At 35.6% G+C, this 24,207-nt stretch overlaps 1 protein-coding gene across 3 annotated transcripts in view; it reads right to left on the reverse strand.

The window, feature by feature from the left end:
* LRBA (LPS responsive beige-like anchor protein) overlaps window positions 1-24,207 on the reverse strand; it is a 406,817-nt gene that overhangs the window by 311,923 nt on the left and 70,687 nt on the right. For all 3 annotated transcript variants that reach the window (XM_061993733.1, XM_061993732.1, XM_061993731.1), the window contains exons 20-30: window positions 24,086-24,167; window positions 22,345-22,468; window positions 21,903-22,095; window positions 10,976-11,983; window positions 9,719-9,900; window positions 8,118-8,271; window positions 7,536-7,716; window positions 6,110-6,237; window positions 4,903-5,010; window positions 2,991-3,162; window positions 1,905-2,343 (exon numbers count right to left, since the gene is read on the reverse strand). In XM_061993733.1, coding sequence (XP_061849717.1) covers window positions 1,905-2,343; window positions 2,991-3,162; window positions 4,903-5,010; window positions 6,110-6,237; window positions 7,536-7,716; window positions 8,118-8,271; window positions 9,719-9,900; window positions 10,976-11,983; window positions 21,903-22,095; window positions 22,345-22,468; window positions 24,086-24,167 — 2,771 coding nt within the window. The remainder of the gene's footprint in view (window positions 1-1,904; window positions 2,344-2,990; window positions 3,163-4,902; window positions 5,011-6,109; window positions 6,238-7,535; window positions 7,717-8,117; window positions 8,272-9,718; window positions 9,901-10,975; window positions 11,984-21,902; window positions 22,096-22,344; window positions 22,469-24,085; window positions 24,168-24,207) is intronic.

A 24,207-nucleotide genomic window follows, 5' to 3' on the forward strand; every position in this document is an offset into this window, starting at 1 on the left:
TTGAAGTAAATTGCACAGTTTCCTCTGATAAGGTTTTGTAGGCGTAATCTACCTATGTCAGTCATCAGGACTGCAAGTGCACAATTACTCCCTGTCTAGTCAACCTGCTTTACACCAACTCAAACCAGATTTGCACAGGCAGCACAAAACTTCAGTTTTAGCAATAGCTAAAAAATAATTCCTAAATGAAACATGCACTTCTAAACCAGATCTGCAGACAAATGTTAATTTGTGGTTCAAATCTCTACCACTCAGCAATTAACAGTAAGAATTTCCTGAGGAAAAACACAGACTAAAACATTACACTATTTCACATCGACTGCACACTGGCTTTGAAGAGTAATGAATGGTCTCAATGGGGAAATGCTAAAAGCACTTGGCCAGCAGCAGGGAGAGAGCTGTCACAAATTCTAATTCAGTGTCTCTCTTCCAATTTTTCCCCTCTGCCTCCATTCTCTTACTGCTCCCAAAACAAGTCCTTCTGTTTATCATCACAAGCAGAACACAGTATTTACTTTGAAACAACAGCAAGGGGGGAAAATGCTAGCATATGTCATCTATGTGTAATCTAGCCAAACAATCACCACTCCACTACTGACCTGAGAAGACACGTGACAGCTGTATCCATACCCACGGCAGAGATACAGTCCTTTCTTGGGTCATCTAAATTTGCTAATCTGAGCAATGCAGCCATAAACAGCAAAGACATCAGAGCCAGAGGAAGTTCAGGAATAAGGAGATAATCAAATACTGGTAAGGTAACAAGGGATGCCCTTGCACCAGGTTGACTGAAGGATTACTGGATACGACTAAGGTTTTTCTAGAGACAGGAATGCTATGGGATTTTCTTTTGTTCATCATTTGCTTTGTTGTTTTGGATAATTCTGGAGAAGTGAAAGTCAGTAAGTGTAGTAAGAGATAATGTGGTCTACCATACTTAGGAAAAGATAAAGAGTTAATAAAACCGAGATGTAGGGGACACAAATATTATTATCAGGAAAGAGGGACTTCAATCTAAAAGGAGAATAAAATGAAACAGCAGGAATTCTCCTGCAGCATTTGAATATTAAGAAAGGCAGATATTTATTAAAATGAAACTAAATTTTGAAAGCTATTATAATAACAATGAAGCAAATCTTACACCTATGGATTATGTCTATTGAACAATCTCAAAAGATTTAAGTTGGCCTTTAGCATCAGAAGGCAGAATACAGATGCATTTTCGTAAACGGGAATATGGGAGTATTCCATACGTAGAAGGACAACCTAGATGATTACTTCATGTTTCAATGCATTTGTAACTACTATTAAACCATTATTCTTTTGCAGGCCCACAGTAACAGTAACTAAATACAGTTTTATGATCAATATACAAGCTAACCTTCACATCATTACTTTGAGTTATTTAATGTCCATTTTTTTTCTCTGAGTGCTTTAAAACTGACTAAATATGCACAGTACAGCAGCACTAATCTGCAAGTGCAGTTAGAAACAAGAAAAAATGAAAGACAAAAGAACAATCTATACTCTTAATCTTTTCTTTTACTCTTGCAGCCATTTCTAGGTAGTAACATGTATGGAGACAGAAGTTAACTCTTACAAAGAGGTGCAGGCTTCAAGACTTTTAAGTATAACCCAGTCACCAGTCATTTTTCATTTCCGTAGACTTCTGTAGCATAACATAGCATCCCATGAATTGGGGAGCACACCTTTATGATGAACATATGTGATGTTGGTGGACCTTGTTGTCAAAGGTTCTACTTATAAACCAAATCACCTTGATTATATAAAGCAATAGGTGACACAGTACACGAGATCTGGCAAACTAAAGTGCGAATTTTTCTGTTCCTTATCAATATCTTAAGCAAAACGAAAAAGCCCAAATATTTTAGAAGTTACATTACCTGTCAAAAGAATGGAACTGTACAGCCTGCTCAGCAGCTCCATTGCCAAGAACTCCAAGGAAGGTCGGTGGCAGAAGAGCAGCATCCACTGCAGTCCCATCAGCTGGTGTGCTTACCAAGCTTCTCAAGATATCCTTTACATTGACATTTTTTGCAGCTGTTACAGAAGCTGCAGGTTTAATATCTTCTGTTCCTGTCTCACTTTTGCCCTCCTGAGACTTATTTACCTCTAATGAGAGCGTGCATAGTACTTCACTGATTGCATCTGGACCTGCACTGACATTCAGAGGCCCTGCTTCGGCAACACTACCAGAACTATTTGTTTGCCCTGAAGCTGGTTCTTCTCCAAGACCAGAATCCCTTCTTTGCACAGATGCTGTGCTTTCTGAATCTTCCGTAGAGGCTAAAGCAGCAAGCACAGCAGACGGGTTTTCCACATCTGTTCATACCAAAACAGAAAACACGTTTTAAGTTTATTACTAACAGAAATGCATTCATCACATTGCTCCTAAAGAAGTAACAGCAATAGGTGACATGTGAAATAACACAGCCAGAAGTATTTATTCTTGCCTACTTAGAGATTTGATATTATCTGTAAGTATTTAATAGGAAACCTAAACCAGAAACATTTACTTCTAATTTCTGAGAAGCCTGAAAATTTGTAACATCCAAATGTTGAGACAAGAAATGCAAGATACTGATTCAACAGTCAAACAACAAAAATTGATTACCCTAAAGAGGAATAGGAGAAAGAAGTCCTGTAGTTGAAACAAAAAGCTGCCTGTCTATGCTTATGTGTATTTAACCTTAAGCAAAATAGTTATGTTTCTGCAACAAGCATTCATGAATACTTAGCTACTTCAGTGAGATTAACCACCTCTGCACAGCAAAAGTCAACCTATGGATTCGGCTCTTCTCCAATCAGAAAAAGATACACACAAATACTGAGGTGAGTTGAATACTATAATGTTGTTTATTTAAATGGTTACAATGTGCATATTTCTGTACAATTTCACATGGACTTCTACACAATTTTAAGATGCATAAGCCACATAATTTCATTTAGACAAATAATTAACAGTTCACCTGTAGCAGGAGTTGCTTTACTTTCATTCTCTGATTCCTGAAATGACTGGCTATGGTTTGATGGTCGTCTTTCATTCTGGGGTTCCAGTATATCTCTGTATTTAGAAACCATGAGCACAGAAATAAAGTATACAACAGCCAAAGCCAAAAACTGAGCCTGTTTACTATCCTCCTGTAAAAATAATAAAAAAAGAAAAGACATACAGATTTTTCCATTACAATTTCTGCAGCATGTTTACTTTTCACAATTTGCCTCACCTATAAAGCTACAGAATACAGTAATTGTATTCAAATGACACTAATCCTTCCATTTTTCATTCATAAATATGATAGCTTTGACTAAGATTCTGTGTTTTGACTACATGCTTCGAATTAATGCAGGTACTAGATGCCCTTTATTTCTTTACAGGCGTTTTCTCTATTACACTTCCTGAAATGTGCCATGATATTAACAACATTTGCTGTGAAGTACAACCATGCAAGTAAATCCAACAAAACTGTAAAAGCATTTATAAAGTATTACATATTAATGAAGTGGAACAAGTTCCATAGCCAGTGTTAATTTTTGCACGACAGCTCCCAACTCTACTTCATACAGTTGTGGTCCAATAGATTAGCACTACTCTCTTCTTTTTTTTTTAATGCTGTGTTTGTGGAAGTCCTTGAAATAAAGTTTGTATAGTACTTGAAGGACTATGACTGGTGGTTGAGTTCCTCCTATACAAAGTTGAAATCATGCCAATCTCAATTCTGTGTGCTAAACATCATGTCAGAAACTATATGAAAATCAAACATATTTAGATACAAGTATAAGGAGCTCAGATTAAAAGTATTCCAAAATAGTTCTTTTAAAGTCTGCTTTTTCTACACAGCTCAACATCATAGTCAAAAGGAGAGTTTTACCATCTATGCATCATTTTATACTTATTTGTGAAACAGAAAACCTGGTGGACTAGATATGAAAAAAAAAAAAAGCAGAGGTTATATGTGTATATTGTGTTGTTCTAAAGAAAAATATGAGAACATAAAATGGCTTGATTTTGAAGATTGTATCATTTGGATTATTTTAGCTGTCACCAGTATGGAAGATTCACTTCCTGTTACTCTCTGGCACACTAATATTGAAGCAGTGGTTGAAAAAAGCTTATTGCAATCAATAATTCCTCTAAAGATAAAACCCAAAGATTCTTCACTATTCTGATAGAACAAAAGTCACTGTGCAAATCATTAAACTTGCTAAATAGCTCAATTATTGTAATACAAGTTCTGGTGTCCGAGCTTGTGGCCACCAATGACTCATAGCCATTATAGTTGCTGTATTTGCTTACAGAGGTGGTTTTTTTTAAGCAATCAATCTCAATTTCCTCAATATCAGCTGCAAAGTCGCTGACATAGGGCAAAGATATTTTTTGTCAATTCAGGACTAAAAAACATATGCATATTTACAGCACATGCACACAAATTGGTTCCTCTGAGGAGAAGTAATAGAATTAAAGATGACCTCTATTTTCTAATTAATTGGGAAGTTACTAATTTTTCAAACAGTGTATATAAACATCATTATGATACATAATATACATAAACAGTTTATCTATATAGAGCATGTGAACGTACACATTTGTACTAAACACAAAAAATTTCATATTCAATAGGTAGAATTCCAGAGAATCAGCTCTTAGGAACACACTACAGAGCCTGGATGTGAAGGCAGCAATATTCACCTCTCCCTCTTTCCAATCCCAAACACTACAATGGCCACAGACTATTAGGAGTTCCTAATTATGGCAAGCAGTATATTCAGTTTTTGTAAATTCAGTTTAGCTAAACTGCATAACTAAACATGGCAAGTATTCAGCAAACAGATATATGCAGAAATCTAGCCATAGAGCAAATAACAGTATTTGTAACTCACTATATCTCTGAACACTACTGCTCGAAGTCGATTAATATCCATATCCTGCAGAAGCCTGTCATGGTCTCGAATTGGAGAAATGCCGCCAGTCACAATGTCCACTGGACTCTAATTAAAAAAAACAACAAAATACAAGCTACTGCTTCAGATTCTGTTTTTAAAAGACATCTACCAAGAATCACAAAGTGCATACAATCACCTACTGTACAGCATATTCTCATAACTAGAGCACAAAGATCAGATATGCGTTTCACCTTTAAAGGAAAAAAAAACCTGGCAAATTCTTGTGACTGATTTATTTCACTGTAGAAGGTTAAATAGTGTTAAATTCACTTAGTAAAAAACTACTTCAGGATTTCTTGGGAGGAACAATCCCATGCACCAGTACAGGCTGGGGACTGACCTGCTGGAGAGCAGCTCTGCAGAGAGAGACCTGGGAGTCCTGGTCAACAATAAACTAACCATGAGCCAACAATGTGGCCAAGAAGGCCAATGGCATCCTGAGATGCATCAAGACGAGTGTGGCCAGCAGGTCAAGGGAGGTTCTGCTCCCCCTCTACTCTGCCCTGGTGAGGCCTCATCGGGAGTACTGTGTCCAGTTCTGGACTCCTCAGCTCAAGAGGGACAGGGAACTGCTGGAGACAGTCCAGCGCAGGGCCACCAAGATGATCAGGGGACTGGAGCATCTTCCTTATGATGAAAGGCTGCAGGAACTGGGGTTGTTTAGTTTAAGTAAGAGGAGACTGAGAGGGAATCTCATTAATATTTACATGTATATAAATGGTGGATGTCAGGAGGTTGGGGCATCCCTTCTTTCTTTTGTACCTAGTGACAAGATAAGGGGTAATGGGATGAAGCTGGAACACAAAAACTTCCATTTAAACGTAAGAAAAAACTATTTTACTGTGAGAGTGACAGAACACTGGAACAAGTCTGTCCAGAGGGGTTGTAGAGTCTCCTTCTCTGAACATCTTCAAAACCAGCCTGGATGTGTTCCTGTGTGACCTGATCTAGGTGGACCGGCTTCGGCAGAGGGTTGGGCTAGATGACCTCTAACCCTTACCATTCTATGATTCTGTGATTTTCAGCATTCATGCCATTCAGCTCTTATCAAAATATCAATGATACAGGTATGAATTTAAAAACTTATCCCCCTGTACAGAGGGATTATTGACTTTTGTGGTCTCCAGTGTGATTTAATACTTGCCTTTGCTGCAGACTTCCCTGTTCCTATAAAGCCCTGTACTGGTTTTTGGTTCTTCACAGTGTCTCCAGTAGGCTTCATTTGTGCATGCTGCTGACACTCCAAGCAATTTCTTACTGCTACTGCACATACTTGAAGAGAAAAAAAATGTTAAGGGAAACTTAAACTCAGGGCAACAGTATTGTCTATATTTCTTACAGGGATGTACAATAAATTTCTGTTTATCACTTAAATTAAAAAATTTAAGAACATCAGTAAAATGATATTTCTGCTTCCATAAATTTTAAATAGTGGCAAAAAAATGCTCAAAATTCTTTAATAATTTATAACTAATAAGTAATACTAAACTACTAGAACTTGTATGCTATATCTAATGGATACTTCACAGCAACTAGCATCCCTCACTGGAATTTTACCATGCATACAACCATGGGGCAGGGAGGCTGAAAACAGCAAAATTTCACAGACTAGCAAGCAAGACAAGCGATACATTATATATGTAAGCAAATAACAATGTTTGGTTCACAATGCTCTGTTACTCTTGGACAAAATGTTCTGAAGTTACATGATTTAATTTTTTAGCTTCACAACTGTACCTGTTTCATCTTCTAATATAATTTTCAAAGGAAAAAAGAACTACCCCACCTCTATACCTGCTTGCATCCCATAAATCTTGTTCTACCTGCACAAAGTTTTAATTGCCTAGAAAGGGAGAGGAAGGCTAGTTACTAGTGAGGCTCCGAGATGCTCTGGCACTCATGCAAAAAATCAAAAGCTTTTCATTACAAAAAGTCTTATGCAGCTGGCATGAATACTGTCCTCCTGTATTATTTAATTGAACCCAATTTTGATCCTGTATGATCTCATTTCAAAACCACTCATTACCTTTTTAGGCAATGACCATTTTCTTTCAACCTAATTTGATGCAAATACACTATAATACTGGATACAACTACCAAGCAATCTGAACTCTACTCTTTAGAAATTTACATCTCTAGTTTTCACCATGCCTTCATCTACTGACCTCAAGATTTACACCTCTTTCTAAGTATTGTAAAGGTTCATGGTTTTGTATGTAGTAAAAGATTTATTTTTCTTAAAGCTGCTATGTTCTATATGAGGAACATGGATAAAATAAAAACATGCATCCACATTAGTCAGGCTTAATTGTTTATTTTATTCCAACTTTTTAAAGCAGAAAAGAATACCATATATATGTGGCATACATATATGTATATATGCATTGCAGAATACCATAACAGTAGATTAGTAGAAGATCCCAAAGTTTGTTTGACTGAATTTAATCTTGATTTCACAAAAAAAACGACCAGGGAGTAGGGCGGCGGGGGGAGGCAAAAGGAAGCTAAGAATTGCTAACTACTTACCAAGAGCAAGCTTCTATGCTCATTAAGTGGTTTTATTTGCTTACCCAGACGAAGACATTGTCGTAGAATTCCTCCAGATGACATATTTTTCTCAGACTCAATTTCAGTGAAACCAAGAGAGCTTGCAAAAATTAGCACATCCACAAGGTTGATTAATCTCTGGAGATATGTTAAAGACGCTTCCACTGAAAGTCCTTGAGTTGCCTCAATACTCTCCAATTCATGCTATACAATGGAAAATTGAAAGCAACATTTATTTCTTCAGAAAGGTGATATTTCTACAACTTAAATGAAGAAAAATGTATGCTGGAAGTCCATGTTCAGAAAGTAGTAAATAGTCATATTCTAGGAACAGTCATTAGTATTGGGATCTAACCCCATTGCAGAGCACTGTTGGGCAATGAAGCTAGGCAAGCTCTTCTTATGTCTTAAGGCAAAGAGGGCAGGCACCCAGTTTATCTTAGGGAAAGCATGGAGGTGGCAAAGAGAGGAAAGAGATGCTTGTGAAAATATCCCAAAAACATTCCTATTTCCTGAGAGGACAGTTATAATAGTTATCACACTGCATAAAGAAAGGCATCCTCCCATAAGAGAAAAATTTTCAAATACAAATGAAATTTTTTTACCGTAGCAGACGTGGCAGCAGAAAGCAATGGCAATATACCACCACAAGCCATGATCATGTTGTCCAACACTTGAGAGATGAGGTGAATTGTGTTGTGCACAAATATGACATTGTCACTGCTATTCACAAAGTCCATCACAGTTTTTGTAGAATGGCTGTCAAAAAAAATCCATTCGGAATACAGCTTTATTTTTGTGGTAATTTAGCATCTTTATGCTTTCTTACAACTAAAAGTTAGCAGTGGTGCAGCAAATAACATACGACTGACAGATCAACTGATGTATCCTTATCTAAACTTAAAACTATCTTTCTTTTCTGTTCTTAAACTTCTCCAGATCATAGCTTGCTAAAGACATCAAGATGTGTGTTAATTGTCCTTTGGATAAATATACATTCTAGACTAGTGTATGATTCTACTTGCTCTAGCAAAAAGTCACTGTATCAGGCAAGACAATAAAGTTTCCTGGAAGTGTGAACTTAAATCTTTGGATAAACAAAGAAAATAATAAGGGTTTCTCAATGAAATTAGAAACCAACAAAAACACTAAACCAAACCTAAAAACATATTTTAGTTCTATCTGATGATATCCTGAGAGGTTCATCTAATCACATCCTAAAAGCTAGCCAAACAAGAATTCACCTCAGTTTAAGTTATCTTAATCGTTTAAATACTCTAGTTCTTCATCTTTACATTCCTTTCTCTGTCGAGTCAGTACAGCTGTGTGGTTCAATTTAAATTTGACTTTCACTATGACAAGCTAATAACAGACACCACTCTTATTTAGGACATTGTATCTTAACAGTAAAAATGCAGCATTACCTCTGCTTTCAAGATTTCTTTTTTTTTTCCTAAGTTCATCTTGATGACTACATTTCAGACTCTTGTTATGAGTTAGGTTTTCTTAAATGTATAGAACACTTTTGTGTTCACAGAATCCCACAAAGGCAGCAACATAAGTGTGTGTAAATCACAGAATCATAGGATGGTGGGGGTTGGTAGGGACCTCTAAAGATCATCTAGTCCGACCCCCTGCTAAAACAGGTCACACAGGAATGCATCCAGCTGGGTTTGGAAACCTCCAGAGGAGACTCCACACGCTCCCTGGGCTGCCTGTGCCAGGACTTCCTCACGCAAAAGAAGCTTTTCCTCATGTTCAAGTGGAACTTCCTGTGTTCCAGCTTGTGCCCATTACCCCTAGTCTTATCACTGGGTGCTACAGAAATGCTACTAGCCTTTAGAAGTAATGAGTACTATGGGGATAGACTTCCAATTTTTTTTTTAGTCCAGATACAGATGCTAACAAAAATGCAGGCCCTCACATACATTAGGAACATTAGAATCATGGTCCAATAAAAATAATGTGAGTTCTCAATCAATACACACTTAGATTTGCCTTTTTTTAAGGAAAAAAAAGAAACACCAAAACTAAACAGCAATATTTAGGTATAGTTCACAAGTAAGGCTAATGAATAATGAGTAAAACACCAGATGTACAAATTTCAAAGTCAAAGAGTGTCTCTGATGCAGTTTTACCAAAATCTCAAGATAATTATAACTGAAATGCCAGTCTAGATAATTCCATATAAAGCACAGAAATTTACCTTCTCCACATCTGTATATCTGTTTCTATGGAAAAGAGTAAGTCTGTGAGCAAGCGTTGATGCATCAGTGACCATTTAAACTCAGGAATACGAAACACAGTTGACCTAGAGTCTCTTCTCTGCCCGTCTGATGTAGCTGATGCAGCTAGTTCTTGTCCTGAAGAATCTTGCTGTCTTGAGGTCTGAATACACAGTTTGCAAACAAAAAACCCCAAATAAACAAAATATCCCCCACAAAACACATTCAGATTATTAGTTTCCATGGCATACATACACTAAAATGTATTTTAGAACTTTGCATTTTACAAATTCAAATAGTTTAGACTGTGAACACAGTTACAAATAAAGCTAAAACTATTACACAAATTTACTGGATATACCAAACCTACAAACTAGTCTACAGCTGCACTATCACACCTGTCAGTCTAGGCACACACAAGCAGCAACTCAGCCTTACCACAGGGGAAATATATGTTGCTGTAGCCAGTGTTTTTCCTCCTTTAAGGAAGAATGGTGCAGAATGAAGAGCATCCATTAACAGGTATCTCTGCAGAAGGGAAGTACTCAGACACATGACTATTTAACCATGAAAAGTTGAGTTAGAAGCTAAAGACTAGAGGGGTGGAACACTGCAACATGCAACAGAAAATGAATTTTAAATGACACTTGTACAAAAAATGCTGACATGGAGTGACAATCCTATAAAACTCTATAGTTTCAAATATATATATTTTGTATAACTGCAAAGTAGGTAGTGTAAAAATATTTTCACTGGTGCTATCAGGATGTGAAAGAAACTTAGTGGAGGGGTTTTTTTGCACAGGCAATTTTTGCTTCTGAATAATTATAAGAGCTGAAATTTTAAGAGATCATATTGAAAAGAATAAAAAGGAGGTTGGGTGAAGAAGCAGAATAAATTCTAGACAAAATCCTCTCACAAATTATAAATGTTTCTTTCAACTCTTCAAACTTAAGAGCAGAAGTCTCAACACAGATCAGTGTCCATCTAGCCAAGCTCTCAGGCCCCATCAGCATCTCTAAGTGGATGTACAAAGAAAAAAAAAATCTTAAGGACTTCCCAGAACACAAATTATGGCTATTTTAATCAAGAGTTAAAAGTATCTTTTAGATATCTCACAAAATCCACAATCATTGCAATCCCCAAAATGTGTATGGGCAAACTTTTTCAAAAATCTCACAAAATAAGAACAACTTTTTATTTTCAAGCCTGACAGATGAAAGACAGGTAGAATTTACCTCAGGCATGGATCTGGGGTGCAGAGGTGCTTCTAGACATGTGTTAGCTTTCAGTTCCAGTCTTTCTGTATCTGATGCAACACTAGAAACATCAAGCTTGGCAATTCTTTTGTCAAGGGGTACAGCATGCTCTGGTACATGTGCGTTTGCACTTTCTTCAGTTCTTTTTGTTTCACGAAAAATAATCTTTTTTTCCTCCAGCTTCTTTTTGCCTTCTGAATCTGGTTGAGTCACTGCTTCTTGAACCACAGAACTCGCTGCTTCCTGTAAAGCTAGTTCTTGGTTTTTCTCATCTGCACCTCCTGTATCTTCAGATTTTAAAAGCACAGACTCAGGATTCTTCTCTATTGCTTTTTCCTGCCTTGTCACTTTGCTTTCATTAGAGCTACATTCCTTGCTCATTTCTGCAGACTCTTCTGAAGGTAAAGGCATACTACTTTCCTCTTTCAAGTCAACAAAGTCATCTTCATCTTCCATCTCTACTGTTGATTTTTCCAGTCTTTCCGGACTTTTAGGAGTTTCTTCTTCCAAAGTAGTTGGCTTTGCTACAGAAGCAGCAGTGACAGCTACTGTTTCCTCTACAACCTCATCAGCTTTACTCAGAGAATCTTCAATTGCTTCAGCTATTCCAGTAGTAATTTCCGAAACGCTGGGTTTTATTGTATCTGTTTCTGAAGAAAATTCCTCACAAGGCATTGCTTTTAAATCCTGTGTAATCTCCCTGTCTTCCCCCTCTAACTCCTCCCTATGATTAGATACTGACGGAGTTTGTTGGTCACCATCTGATGAGGTATTTGTCTCTTCTTTTTCAGTACTACGCTCCACATCACAGTGCATAATGCAGGAAGGATCAGTAGCATTTTCTTTTAACTCCAAACATTGTTGTTTTCCCTCGGTTTCAGCTTCTTTGCTAACTCCAGAGATTGTTCTAATTCTCCTTTCATCTCCTTTCCCTTGGTACTCCTTGTACATTTGAGAGAGACTCTCTTTGTGCATTTCAAAAGTTACCTAAAAGAATAGAGTTAAGAATACATTAGAAATATATATATATTAATCACTGTTTTCTCTGAAAAAAGCCAAACAACCTGAAGTTATTGCTGAAATCACAAAGTTACACTAGAAATTTATATTGGACACTGTCTTCATGATAAAAAAAAATCACATTGGAGATCACTTCAACTGAGAGCAAGTTTTTATTAAGTGTATCTGTTATTCCTGGCCAAAGGAAAGAAAAGAAATTTAAAAATAGTAACATCAGAGTAAAAAAATCCTAGACTGATCCTAAGGACAGGAAATTAAAGACTACTTTTAGTACAAGTGAAAATGTTTGAAGTATAATATTATAGTTAACAGTTGCATTATTTCCTAGGCTAATTACAGTCATCTGTAATTAGAGTGATCTGTGCTATTTGCATTCATGTACTTTCTATAGGATGTAGATAAAAATGTGACAGTATAACATCCAGAGAACTACTACATTTTGAGACAACAGACAATTTCATTTTTTTCTTTAGGGGGCACACTGTGATAAGTAGCAGAAGCATACTATAATTCAGTTTTCCCACCATTTTAGCTCCTCAAGTATGTTCAAAAATTTACAAAGATAAACTTTTGAGAAGTTTACATTAAAAAAAAATACCATCTCCATAAAAAGCAGAGAGAAGCCTGGAGATCTCCATGTGACACCTAAAATCCTCGAGAGGACTTGTCTTCTGGTAAATGCTATTCAATCAGTCTAAAACGTGCATGAGAAATCAGATTAAAGTGAGAAGACATTCTTAGAGACGAGATGAAAAAAATTATTGGGTTTTGGCATAAAAAAAAAAAAACAGCTAGAAAAATTCTTTCTATTTATACACTGATAAAACAAATTTTTCCAAATAAATAGCTGTGTCTTGAGAGAAAAATCTCACTAGACTAACTGAAGTTTTTATTGCACTGTCATTCAATTTAGTTTATACATACCTTTCTACTTAGGATTCAGATTTATCTTTTATAACAGAAGGGTTTATTTATCTGTAAGCTTAGTTCTCAAATATTTTCTGAACAAAAAGCTGCAACTGAGGCGTGTGGGTTTTTTTTAAACATTTTCTTTATCATAAACATTTTCCATAGATGAAGCAGAGTAGTACATTTTACTAAAAATACCAATGCTCATTTTCTTATTCTCTTAAACATTAAACACGTTCATTTGGATCTCATCTCAAAATTCCATGTACATTTCACCATGTATTCAAAATGACGATTAGTCAGTAGGGATATTTTCTTTTAAGACGATACATGGAAGTCAAAATCTAACTTGTCGGGTTAAAAAGGTACTAGAAATTATAGTTAACAAATAGAAGAGGAACAAAGAATGAAAAAAAGTCAAAAGGAATATTCTTGGCAGGTTGTGTTCTCAACATTAGCTTATAATATCCTATTTTCTTCATCAATGAAATATAAACTGAAGTGCCATAGAAGCAGTGTACTATTATAATACACGACTTGAAGCATGCTATTTATTCAAGTTGATTTTATTGAAACTTCAGTCCCTAGCATCACAACAGGAATATCTTCCTCTTGTTTAGAAGTTTTCCTGGACTAGTTTTAAATCAGCCCTGTGCAAACAAAAAAGTGTAAATTATTATAAATGACTGCAAGTTCATCCATCTGTCACAATGGATCTACAAAATACTTTATTACAGGGTTTGGCTTAATAGAGCATGTGGGGGGCATTATTATTTCAGAAATACTTCCTTCCTGAACTATACCACAGTCAGGATGTGAAAAACAACACAAAATACATCAACATAATAAGCTCTCCCTTGCACTTTTGATTTGTTTTCAAAAACATGATGAGGCAAAACTGCTACTTCTGTTCAAATTACTTCTTTTCTGTAGCATACTTTACAGCTTTCCTTCTTTTCCCTCTCTGTTGCTTCCTCCATTTCCAAAACTATTAAAAAGTTTTAGTCTAACAAGTACTAAAGAGATATTTAACATATAAAAATACTGTTAGCTTATTTCAGCAAAACTTAACCATATCTACTTCCTAGAAAGCACACTGACCCACAATATGTATAGGCATTACCTAAGCAATGCAAGTATATCTGCAAGAAATCTGTGATATACCTTTATTCTTTTCTGTCTTCGGTATCATACTTGTTATTGCAACATTCATTTTGAAAAATACATGTGAAAAATAACTCCTCAAAAGTACTTGTAGGCTCTAGTTACACTGTGCTTACATTTTTTAACACTGTTAAGCTGCATCCAAGTTTGAGACTTGGATCATACTCTGGTTATGCACTGCTTACAAAAGTGTTGAACAAGTCTCAGATTTAGTCGGAAAATCACATGTGTGTGTGATGTCAAATTCTGTTACTACTGTGTCCATCTCTCCCCAGTACAAATAGGGAAAGGCAAGACACACCAGGATGATCACCAAAGAGTGGCTGGAGAGATCTGTTACAAAACATGATTTTCTCTTCAGTGCTCCAAGTTGACTGCAACACAGAATAGCACATGACTCACAGAACATGTTCAGTAACAGAAATACTTCAATCTTAATGGAATGAACCATAGAGATGTTTTGTAGGGATGGCAGTTACTTAATCCACCTTGCAAAAAGAGCACATTCATAGGGTTGCATGAGTTTCATCAAGCAACACTTGACATTTACACTGGTCTTTACAAAACAAAACAAGTCTTAACAGTAATATAAAGTTCTAAGTTCTCACAGCCCTAGTGTTCTAAGTGCTCACTGCCTCATTAAGCCAAGATTTCAGTTATTCTTAATAGTTTGTTATTGCCTTGCCAAGAATGGAGTCTCCTTGCCTCTAAGTTCTTTCCTTCACACCCTAACTTCTTCAATAACACTGAAGATTTCAGCTCTGAAAAAAAGTTACTCTAGATCTAAGACTCCCTATTTTCAATAATCCAAACAATCATAAAATCAAATTTTATCTAAAAACTATCCAGTGTTTCAGCAAAGCCCCCCCGGTATTTATTAACAATATATACACATTTAAGTAATATTCTAATTAAAATAGCAGTGCACAAAATTATGCTGACTACCTAAATCAGTATTTTTCAAACCTGAATTTTGAATTTGGGTTTCTCTCATTTATATAGAAAATAAAACAAATTTAAGAAACACTGCTTGTAAAATGCAACTTTTCAAAAAGCCCATATAAACAGTTCTGCTCACTATATTAATTTGTAATTTGGTTTGATAAGAAACCAAGAAATAGTGGTACAATGACTGAGACACTGGACAATTCTTCCTCCATGCTCCTGTTGCATTCTATGACATTTATGACACACATAATTTCACGAAGCAAACGATACACCCAACAAAGAAAACCAACAGTAACCACTTAAGGTTAACAAAAGTAATATCAACAAAAATGCAAAGTTAAATAGAAATTATTATTACTAAACATAAATAGACAGAAATTGTATATAAGGGTACTAAACATTAGTATCTGCAAGCATGCAACAATTTAGAAGACAACTGTTGGCTTGAAGAATCTTAAATGGACTTAAGTCACATCATTTTTTATTTTCCTTAAGGCATTTGCAACTGTAAAGCTGATAATACAAAATTAATTACTAGAAATTGTTCTAAATTAGTGAGCTAAAAGGCCAATCATTAATCTTCACTATCATTTGATGGTTAATCCATAGCTGTTTGCAATGTTTGGAATGCATCTCTACGCACTACTAGTTAAAGACAGTTGTGAGCTAATAACTGCAACATTTGCCTCTGCCATTAATTTTAACTTAATTTGACATTCAACATTTACTAATTGTCAAGGAGAAAAATTAGCATACAGCAATGAAAAAGGTTAAGATGATTGACATTTGCATTAAAGAACATAGGGAAAATATTTTCACTATATATTAAGATTTTATCCTTTTTTTTCATTATCAGGTGGGTAATTTTGTAGAGCAGAGACGAAAGGAATGTCTGCCAGACAGTTCAGACAATTATATAGTACTGCTGTTTCCTCATAGAGCCTGCTCAGTGCAAACTAGCTCCTGTGCTGCTGACACCATCAATAAACTCTTCATAATTCCAGTAAGTGTTACAACTTTTTAAATCTTAACAAGGACTTTATTGATCTGTTTTTTCACTTCTCTAGCAACACTAAGTGTTCAAAAATGGAAAAAAATCTCCGAACAAAACTAGGTCTGTTTAGATGGGAGGCAGCAATATCTGACGATATCAAAACTAATTTTCAATTCAGTGAAGTGAAAGACAGAAAGGTACTATGTGCACCATACACTGACTTACAGTCTATAACCTACTGACCTGAGGGGTATCTGTGTAGTGGTTCACAGAAGAAAGCTAGGAAAAGCAAACCAACACGTATTATATACAACACTACGTATGAGAAGTATGTGAAATCCATCTTGCATTTTCACCTAAGAAGCAATACTTTTGCCTTTCAGTGCTCCTTAGCTTGAGAAAAAAAAAATGCATGCAAATAATTTCTCAGTATAATTCATAAAAGTCTTTGCATAGCCAAGATAAAATTTTATGTAATTTGGCAGCATTTTATTTTCAAATCAAGTCAAGGTATAGCTTACTGTTACATCACCATACAAGAATAAATTGAAACAGCATACAAAACATCTATTTGCTCCTTTTCACTAATGCAACTATAGCTTTTTGCTTCAACTGCAAGACACAAGCAAGGTATCTGTTTCTTCTCTATCTCAATCCCTGACACCATTCCTCCAGTTCAGTAGGCTGTCAAATTCTTCGTGTACATTTGCTATTTAGATATATTAGATATATATATTGTAAGTAAATTCAGTGTTTACCACTCTGCATACCACAAGACCCAGTTACAGGTCTTGTGCACTTCTCTCTTTGGCCATCCTTTTCCAATCACTTCATGTGCTGTTGGTAGCCCTGTAACAGAGATTCCACCATCCATCATTTCAACACACGGCCCAGAGGCCCAAATTTGGTCCCCACAGCCACAACACAGCCACAACTTGAACACGGATAGCAGTAGGCAGGAGGAGGTTTGCCTCAAACTTTGCAGTAAGAGTAAAAAGGGACATTAACAAATCTTGAGGCTGTAGACACAGGTTTCATCTTCCAACAGCTTTTATACCAAGCTATACAGATGAGAATCCATTCTCTCTTCAGATCACCTTTGCTTTGGAAGACTCTCTCATAGCTGTTTGTCTCTTTATGCATCAGCTCTTTCTACCACAAACATTTCCCTGTTTCTTCTTTTAGAGGCTTCTGGCACTTTTCAACCAGTAGCAAATCCCTATTAAACTACTTTTTTCAGACTTCTGTGCAGCTGCTTCTACACAGTTGATCCTCTTCTTCTATGCTTAATTCATTCTCAGTTTACTTTGCTCACTTTATTTCTATCTCCTATTTCCCACTCTTCTTTCAGTTAGAATTAGTCAAATTTTAGCATCCTGCAGTGGAATTCATGACATTCCACTTGCTCAGACTGAGTGATGAGATGCAGGAGCTCCCCATCAACCATACATGCAGCATGCCCACTAACAGTACAGATACCTCCTCCTGACTATTCTGCCTGATGAATAATGAAAATACTTTCTTCACCTCAAAGGCATTTATTACAAAAAGCCTTCTTACATACCTACTACAAAATAAGTTGTATAACTGAAACATCTAGAAAAGGTGAAAGTTTGCATCATAGTCATGTCTTGCACATAGTCACAGCTTTTTAAGGAGGCTGCAGATTCTGGTCTCCAAGTTCCTTCTGCTCTCCCTAAGTTAAGTGACCCTCTCAAAAATAATTTCTATCTATAATAAGCAGTAATTTTTTTATAAACAACTATTTATACCGAAAGAATGAACCACAGATGTAAGCATTTCAAGTGTGCTACTTATATTGCATTGCCCAGAGCTTTGCACAACTGAAAACCAAAAACTTACAGTAATACTATGACTGTCTTGGCTAGCTACCTCTGCTTCCTCTCAGGGCAATGCAGACACACTTACAGAAGACTGAAGAACACCCAAAGCCTTCAAAACGCCCTAGAGATAAAATGACCGCACGTACCACTGTGGGAGACCCCACCTCCTTTGAGATGGAAGAAAATATGCGGACAAAACTGTCCTTAATAACTCAGGAATGCCAATGGAATTTGGACTCAAAAAATCCTGATGGCCTGATACTTTCCAAAACTACTGACTCATGTTCACTTCTCTGCAAATTACTTTTTTAAATTAATATATTAACTCCTCCACCACCTAATCCTTGAAACATTTGCTGTTCTCTCCTCATCTGATAGTGATGAAAATCAAGCAAACATGACACATGTAAATGCTCTGCACACTGTTTTTTTCCTCTCCTGTTTTAAATGAGCAGGGCACCAAAGATGAAAATTTACTTAACAATGAACTATGTCCATCAGAACTGTACTTCCTTAAACTGAAAACTATTTAGAAATCCATTCTCTGTTACAGTTGCCATACAAACATTTTAAGATTAAACTTCTTCCCATTTAGATCACTGAAGGAAATTCTTCCACTTACACAGCAATAAAATTATAGCTTTACATATAAATATTTCTGAGTGGTACTCAATGAAAATTTCTTGAGCTACTAAAAATATTTTAAAAGATCAAAATGTAACTAAATATGTTCTCTTTAACTGCATCACATGATAACACGAAGCAACTCTTAAATAGTAAAATATATTTAAGGACCTGAAGTAAGAAAACGTTAGTTCTTCTTAGTGGTTTAAAACATTCAGATCATTTAGGAGTGTATTATAGTGTGTAAATCATTATATTCTTTTAAAACTTGTGGAAGCTGAAAGGTCAAAAAGGCAAGTTGTCCACCATTCTTTACCTGTTTCCTATTATTAACCCCAAAATAATTGGTCCTTTTTACAAAGTAACAGAGCCAGACAGACAAAATCTAAGGGGCTAGCTAGCATGGTTACAATGTTGAAAAAACAGAAGTTCTTAGCTGAATTCATAAATTCAGCACTGTTCAATTAGACCAAATCTGAGTTATTATTTGATTTTTTCATTGACACCTTCATTAAACTGGAAGTCATAGATTAAACACCTTCATATACACTGTGTTAATATTTGGAAAACATAGAAAAAATAATATGGAAATGAGCAAAATACATGAGTAATATCAAGAAGTTTGGCTTTAAAAAGGTTACACACACCTTCTACAGTCTGACTGTAAGGAAACCAGTGTAGTGCAATTATGCTAGAAAAGTCATTGCTGCTTATAAAACGTTGTGCAGCTGTTGGAGGAGAGGGTTACAGTGACAAACAGCTTCCCTGCTACAAAGGTGGCAGGAAATCTATCAAACTGGACAATAAAATTGCAATTGAGTTTCTTTGGCTTTTTATAGCAGCTGCATGTATCTTGATGTGTGGCTCTGAAAAACCTATCCAATTCTGTAACACTAGTCCTTTATGTGCTAGTTCTTTATCATAGAATGGTGTTATAAATTAGTGGCAAGAATGGCGCAAAGGGTTGTAAAAAGGAAAAATAAGCAGTAACCCAATACAATTAGAAATGAAATAATAAAAACACAAATTGGTTATTCTCTTACTAATGTTAAGGAAATATTTTTGCTCCCATAACTCCCACATTACTTTGAAAGAATGCTAGAAGTCAAAAACATCTGAGATACACTTAGCATCGATCAATTTGCCCACTGAATTATGTCTACGTTATGTTACATGTGAATCTATGTGAACCTCAATACTGGTGTAATAGGAAACAAGGCTATCGAAAACAGTAAAATTCTAGGGATTAAAAATTCATTATCATTAGACATCAATATCAGTTTATAAGGATGTTTTCAAATTATCAGTAAGGTTTTACTACACTAAGGGTTTTTTGTGATTTATCCTAATTGATACTATGAAATATCATCTAGCTTTATACTGCTAGCTGTATAAACTGTGTGTATTATTTATCAAAAAGTTTAAACAACAAATGCATAATACAGGTGAAAAAATCAAATTTTTAAATCCTTGATCACTGCATCATCATATACTGTCAAGTTAGTATCTGGGTTTCTTTAATCATTTTAATTGAGGCTTCTGGAACTGGATAACATTAGCACCAGTGTCCAAACAATCTGAGTTCCCTTATGATTGCTTCAGATTTACACTACCACTCTGCTGTTAGCTCTGCTCATACTCACATATTTCTAACCTTGAAATTGTTCAGTTTCCTCATAAGCAGACTGGAAGAAACAGTCCTTACATATTGACCAGAAAGCCCACAAATTTAGACTTGAGAAAACTGATACAGGAAGTTACTTCTGAAATCAAAGATGCCTCATTATGTGAGTATACCAGGAACCAAAAACATGGATCACAAAGAGTGAAGGCCACACATTCACTGTGGTACTGCACAAAAACCTACAGTCTTTCAAGAAATAAAACAAAACCACATTATCTATACCTCTTTTTTTTTCTTTTCCTAAAACCATAGGGTTTTTTTCTTTATGTCTGTCCACGGCATCATAATAAAATCTTGGTTTTCTCCTCTATGAAGTCTAGGTCATTTATTATCCACATTAAATAACTGAAGATAATGACCAAAAATCCATATAATTGTTTTGACGTAGCCGTTTAGATGAGAACTCCAACATTACATTACCTTATAAAAAGATTCTAAGAATAGAACTACAGCTTATAAGATAAGCACAATAATTTTTAAATTCAGAACACCAAATCTCTTTATAAGAGAGGTAAGAAGGTGGTCTTCCTTCACCCTTCCCTCCATCTTTCCACAGGGACAGTTCCCCAGTAACTCCAGACAATCATACAAATGCTCTAAATTATGCCAGTTTCTATAAAAGCACATTAGCAATCTCTACGCTGGCTACAGTTTGCTATTGTAGAACCTACTTCACCCATGCCCTCTGCATCTTGAGGGAATGAGGGCAAACAGGATTTCTGAAGATTGCAGAGCTGACACAAAAGATGACTAAGGATATTTCAACAAATAGAATGGAATCTTTGTAAGGATTAAAATCTGGCCCTGGGTTCTTTGCATTTGGATTCCATTTAACTAAGTGACTACTTAATGATATTATTTCACACACTTGTATTTTACAGAGCTGCAAAACAACAGTATTCCTGCTGTGTGCAGACTTGACTTTTTGAAAAAAATTTATACAAAATCAAGGACCTCAGAAATGCTAACAATTCCTCAGGATCACAAAGTGATCTTTACGATTCACAGATGTCATTTTTGCACTAAGTTGCACACATTTAGAAATACATAATTTAAGTAAATACTTCTGATAAACCAGAATAATTATGAAGTCCACGCTGTTCTCACTCCTTTGTTCAGAATAAGGCAGGACTGTTACAATTTATACTACTGTGTCTTGTTCAAAGATCCACTAACAACTTTCATGACATAATTCTGGTTGTAACAAGAAGAAGAAAAAAGAATCAGAAGAATAATAATGGTAATAGTCTCAATCACATGGCAAGGATTTGCTTTCTCACCCTCTATTCCATGACAGCTTAACAGCTGAAGCATCTGTCTTAACTTTGATTTCTTTGCTTTTCATTTGTTTGTTTTACAGCCTTTTGACAACACCACAAGGTATTTTTGGTTATTAATAGATGCGGTGCGCCACCTTGTGTTCATGCCATTATTAAAAAGCAAAACCAGTGCTAAAATTTTTCAGAAATGCCCCTGAAATTTTACCATCTTGTTTTTGAAAATGTGACATTTTCAATATAAACTATCATAAGATTTGTGTTCAATCAACAAAATTAAAATTAATTGGCAAATATTGGAAAGCTACACCCAGTAACAGATAAAAGCACTGGGGTTTTAACTTCTGTCTCTTCAAGACTATCACTGTATGACACAGTACTTTAAGGTTCTAAATCTAGTTACACAGCGTAACCAAATCTCCCAACCATTTCAAACACTCACCTTTGAATGTGTGATTGACAGTGTATCCACCCAAACACGCCAGCCACCCCACTCATATTTGATTGCATGGTAAAGCAAAATTCGAAATACAGTATACACCATCTCGGTTATCTTGTGTTCCTCAGAAGTCTTTGGATTAAAACAGCAAAGGGAAAGCATCCACTCCTGCCAGACAGAGCACTGCAACAAACTCCTGCAAAATATAAAAAAATCCAATTTCAAAACACAACTTAAAAATACACATCAGGTAACTCAGAAATTCAATGTTTAAAACAATTGCCTATGTGCAATCTTCTCTCATTTTGCATATTGAAGAGAAAATACTAGAGCACAGAATTTGCTGAATAGCAATGGAGCTGTATCTGCTTAACAAGTCCTCCTAATTTACTAGGAGATCTTGTTACTTACTTTGTATACATGTGCATATAGCAAGCTACCTTACCTCCTATTTTCTCTGCTGTTATTGAAAAGTTTAATCATATCTGAGAGAAAGGCTCGACGAACCTCCAGAGTTTCTGGACACTGTGGAGAATTACGTAGCAGGATTGCAATAACCTTCAAAATCTCTGTAAAACAGTTCATGAGCAGCAAAATATTAGCACTAAGCAGAGCATAAAACACAGGACATCTTCCAATATTGCTTCTAAAACAAAAGTGACCCTACATTAAAAAGTTTTCTAACATCCTATTTGAGTATCCTATCCCTTCTTCCAAGACTTTTCAAACCTGGACTCCATCAAGGGGATTTGCAAGTCCATAGTTGAAGAAAATGGACTCAAAGTTAAATTATTCTGATTTTTTTCTCTAATTATCAGGTTTAGGAAACACAAATGTTACTGCAATGACAAATGACAAGCTATCAGAATCTGTCAGAACCTTCTTCTAAGGAACTCCACATAATACAATGGATTTATTACAACATCAGTATGAGAAAAAAAATACACAGATTTTTTTGTACCTCAATAATATTGAATTTTCAAAGAATGTTTTAAAAAGGGGATACAACCTCCTTGATATAAATTTTCATGTCTTATGAGCATTACGTTTTCTATACTTCTAGGATATAGTCAAAATTGGGGGGCATTCCAGTTTCTGAAGCAGTGAGGCAGTCACTGTTCTTGTTACTTAAAAAAAAAAATCAAAACTTTATTAATAAATTAAGGTGAAATTTGAATACAGTCACTGTGAGAATTTCAGTTCGCCTTGTACCATTTCTTTGAAAAAACAGTTCCTTATTTGATAATATTAGCACTGATCTTGAAAGGTATTCTAGAAGTTATTCTTCCTACCAGACCGAAATAATTCTATACTCACATTGCACACTACAAATAATCCGTATTAACCACAGCAGTGACTGCCAACCTCAAAAATCTTGAAAAAGTAACAGAAATCTCATCATATCTCTTTGCTTTATACAGATTTACTAGAAGGTAAATTTCGCACTGAAACCAGAATTCTTTCCTCTCTATCTGCTTTGCTTCCCTTTCTCTTCCCCCACTTGCCACATGAAGTAAACCTAAAACTATGACCTACATTTAACGACAAAGCAGCTATGAAAGTGAAAAATCTCCTGTTTTTCAAGAAAAAAATGAACTCCCAGAGCTATTATAAGCCCATTGTATTATATACAGAGCACATTAATATTGCATATAATTCGGGAAAAGGAGATCGGTATTTTCTCTTAGTTCAAAAGACATCTAAAGTTTCGTATCAAGATATTTCCCAAAAATCAAGCTAACCAAAACAGTGAGCAGACACATTTCACCCACTTTCCATTCAGCACTGTCAAACCAAATGTAATTTAAGATGAAGGCTGTTTCCACATTTCAGGTAATTTAGTCTGACATCACTAAATAATGCAAGCAGAATTTTGCAGGAACCTTAACATGCATTAAAGTATCCTGTGCATGCAATACTTGAAAAACTATTTCACAACATGGCTGCACAGACAAAAAGTGAGTTATGAGCTACATACACAGAAACATAAAACATCTTTCAAAAAGCTATAGAGATGTGTTTCCTAAATAACTCCAACACATTATCTTTCCCTTTGTGTGAGAGATGGTGTAAAAATGAGATCAGAATGAAGACTGGTAGATGTAACTAATAGGCTTTCTCGTGTTTTGGTTCTTTTTAGAGCAGACTTTCTTATGGTAGCACTTAGAAATGAGTATCATTCTTACGAGGATTTTGTATCTTCACTGATGAATCTGTGTCAGGATGTTGTTTATGTATCACTTGAGTGCAAATCTGTTCAGTCAGAATCTAGCAAGAAAGAAGAAGATGTCACATCAATGTTCATAAA

This window comes from Colius striatus, chromosome 3 (assembly GCF_028858725.1).
Source record: "Colius striatus isolate bColStr4 chromosome 3, bColStr4.1.hap1, whole genome shotgun sequence".
Taxonomy (NCBI): Eukaryota; Metazoa; Chordata; class Aves; order Coliiformes; family Coliidae; genus Colius; species Colius striatus.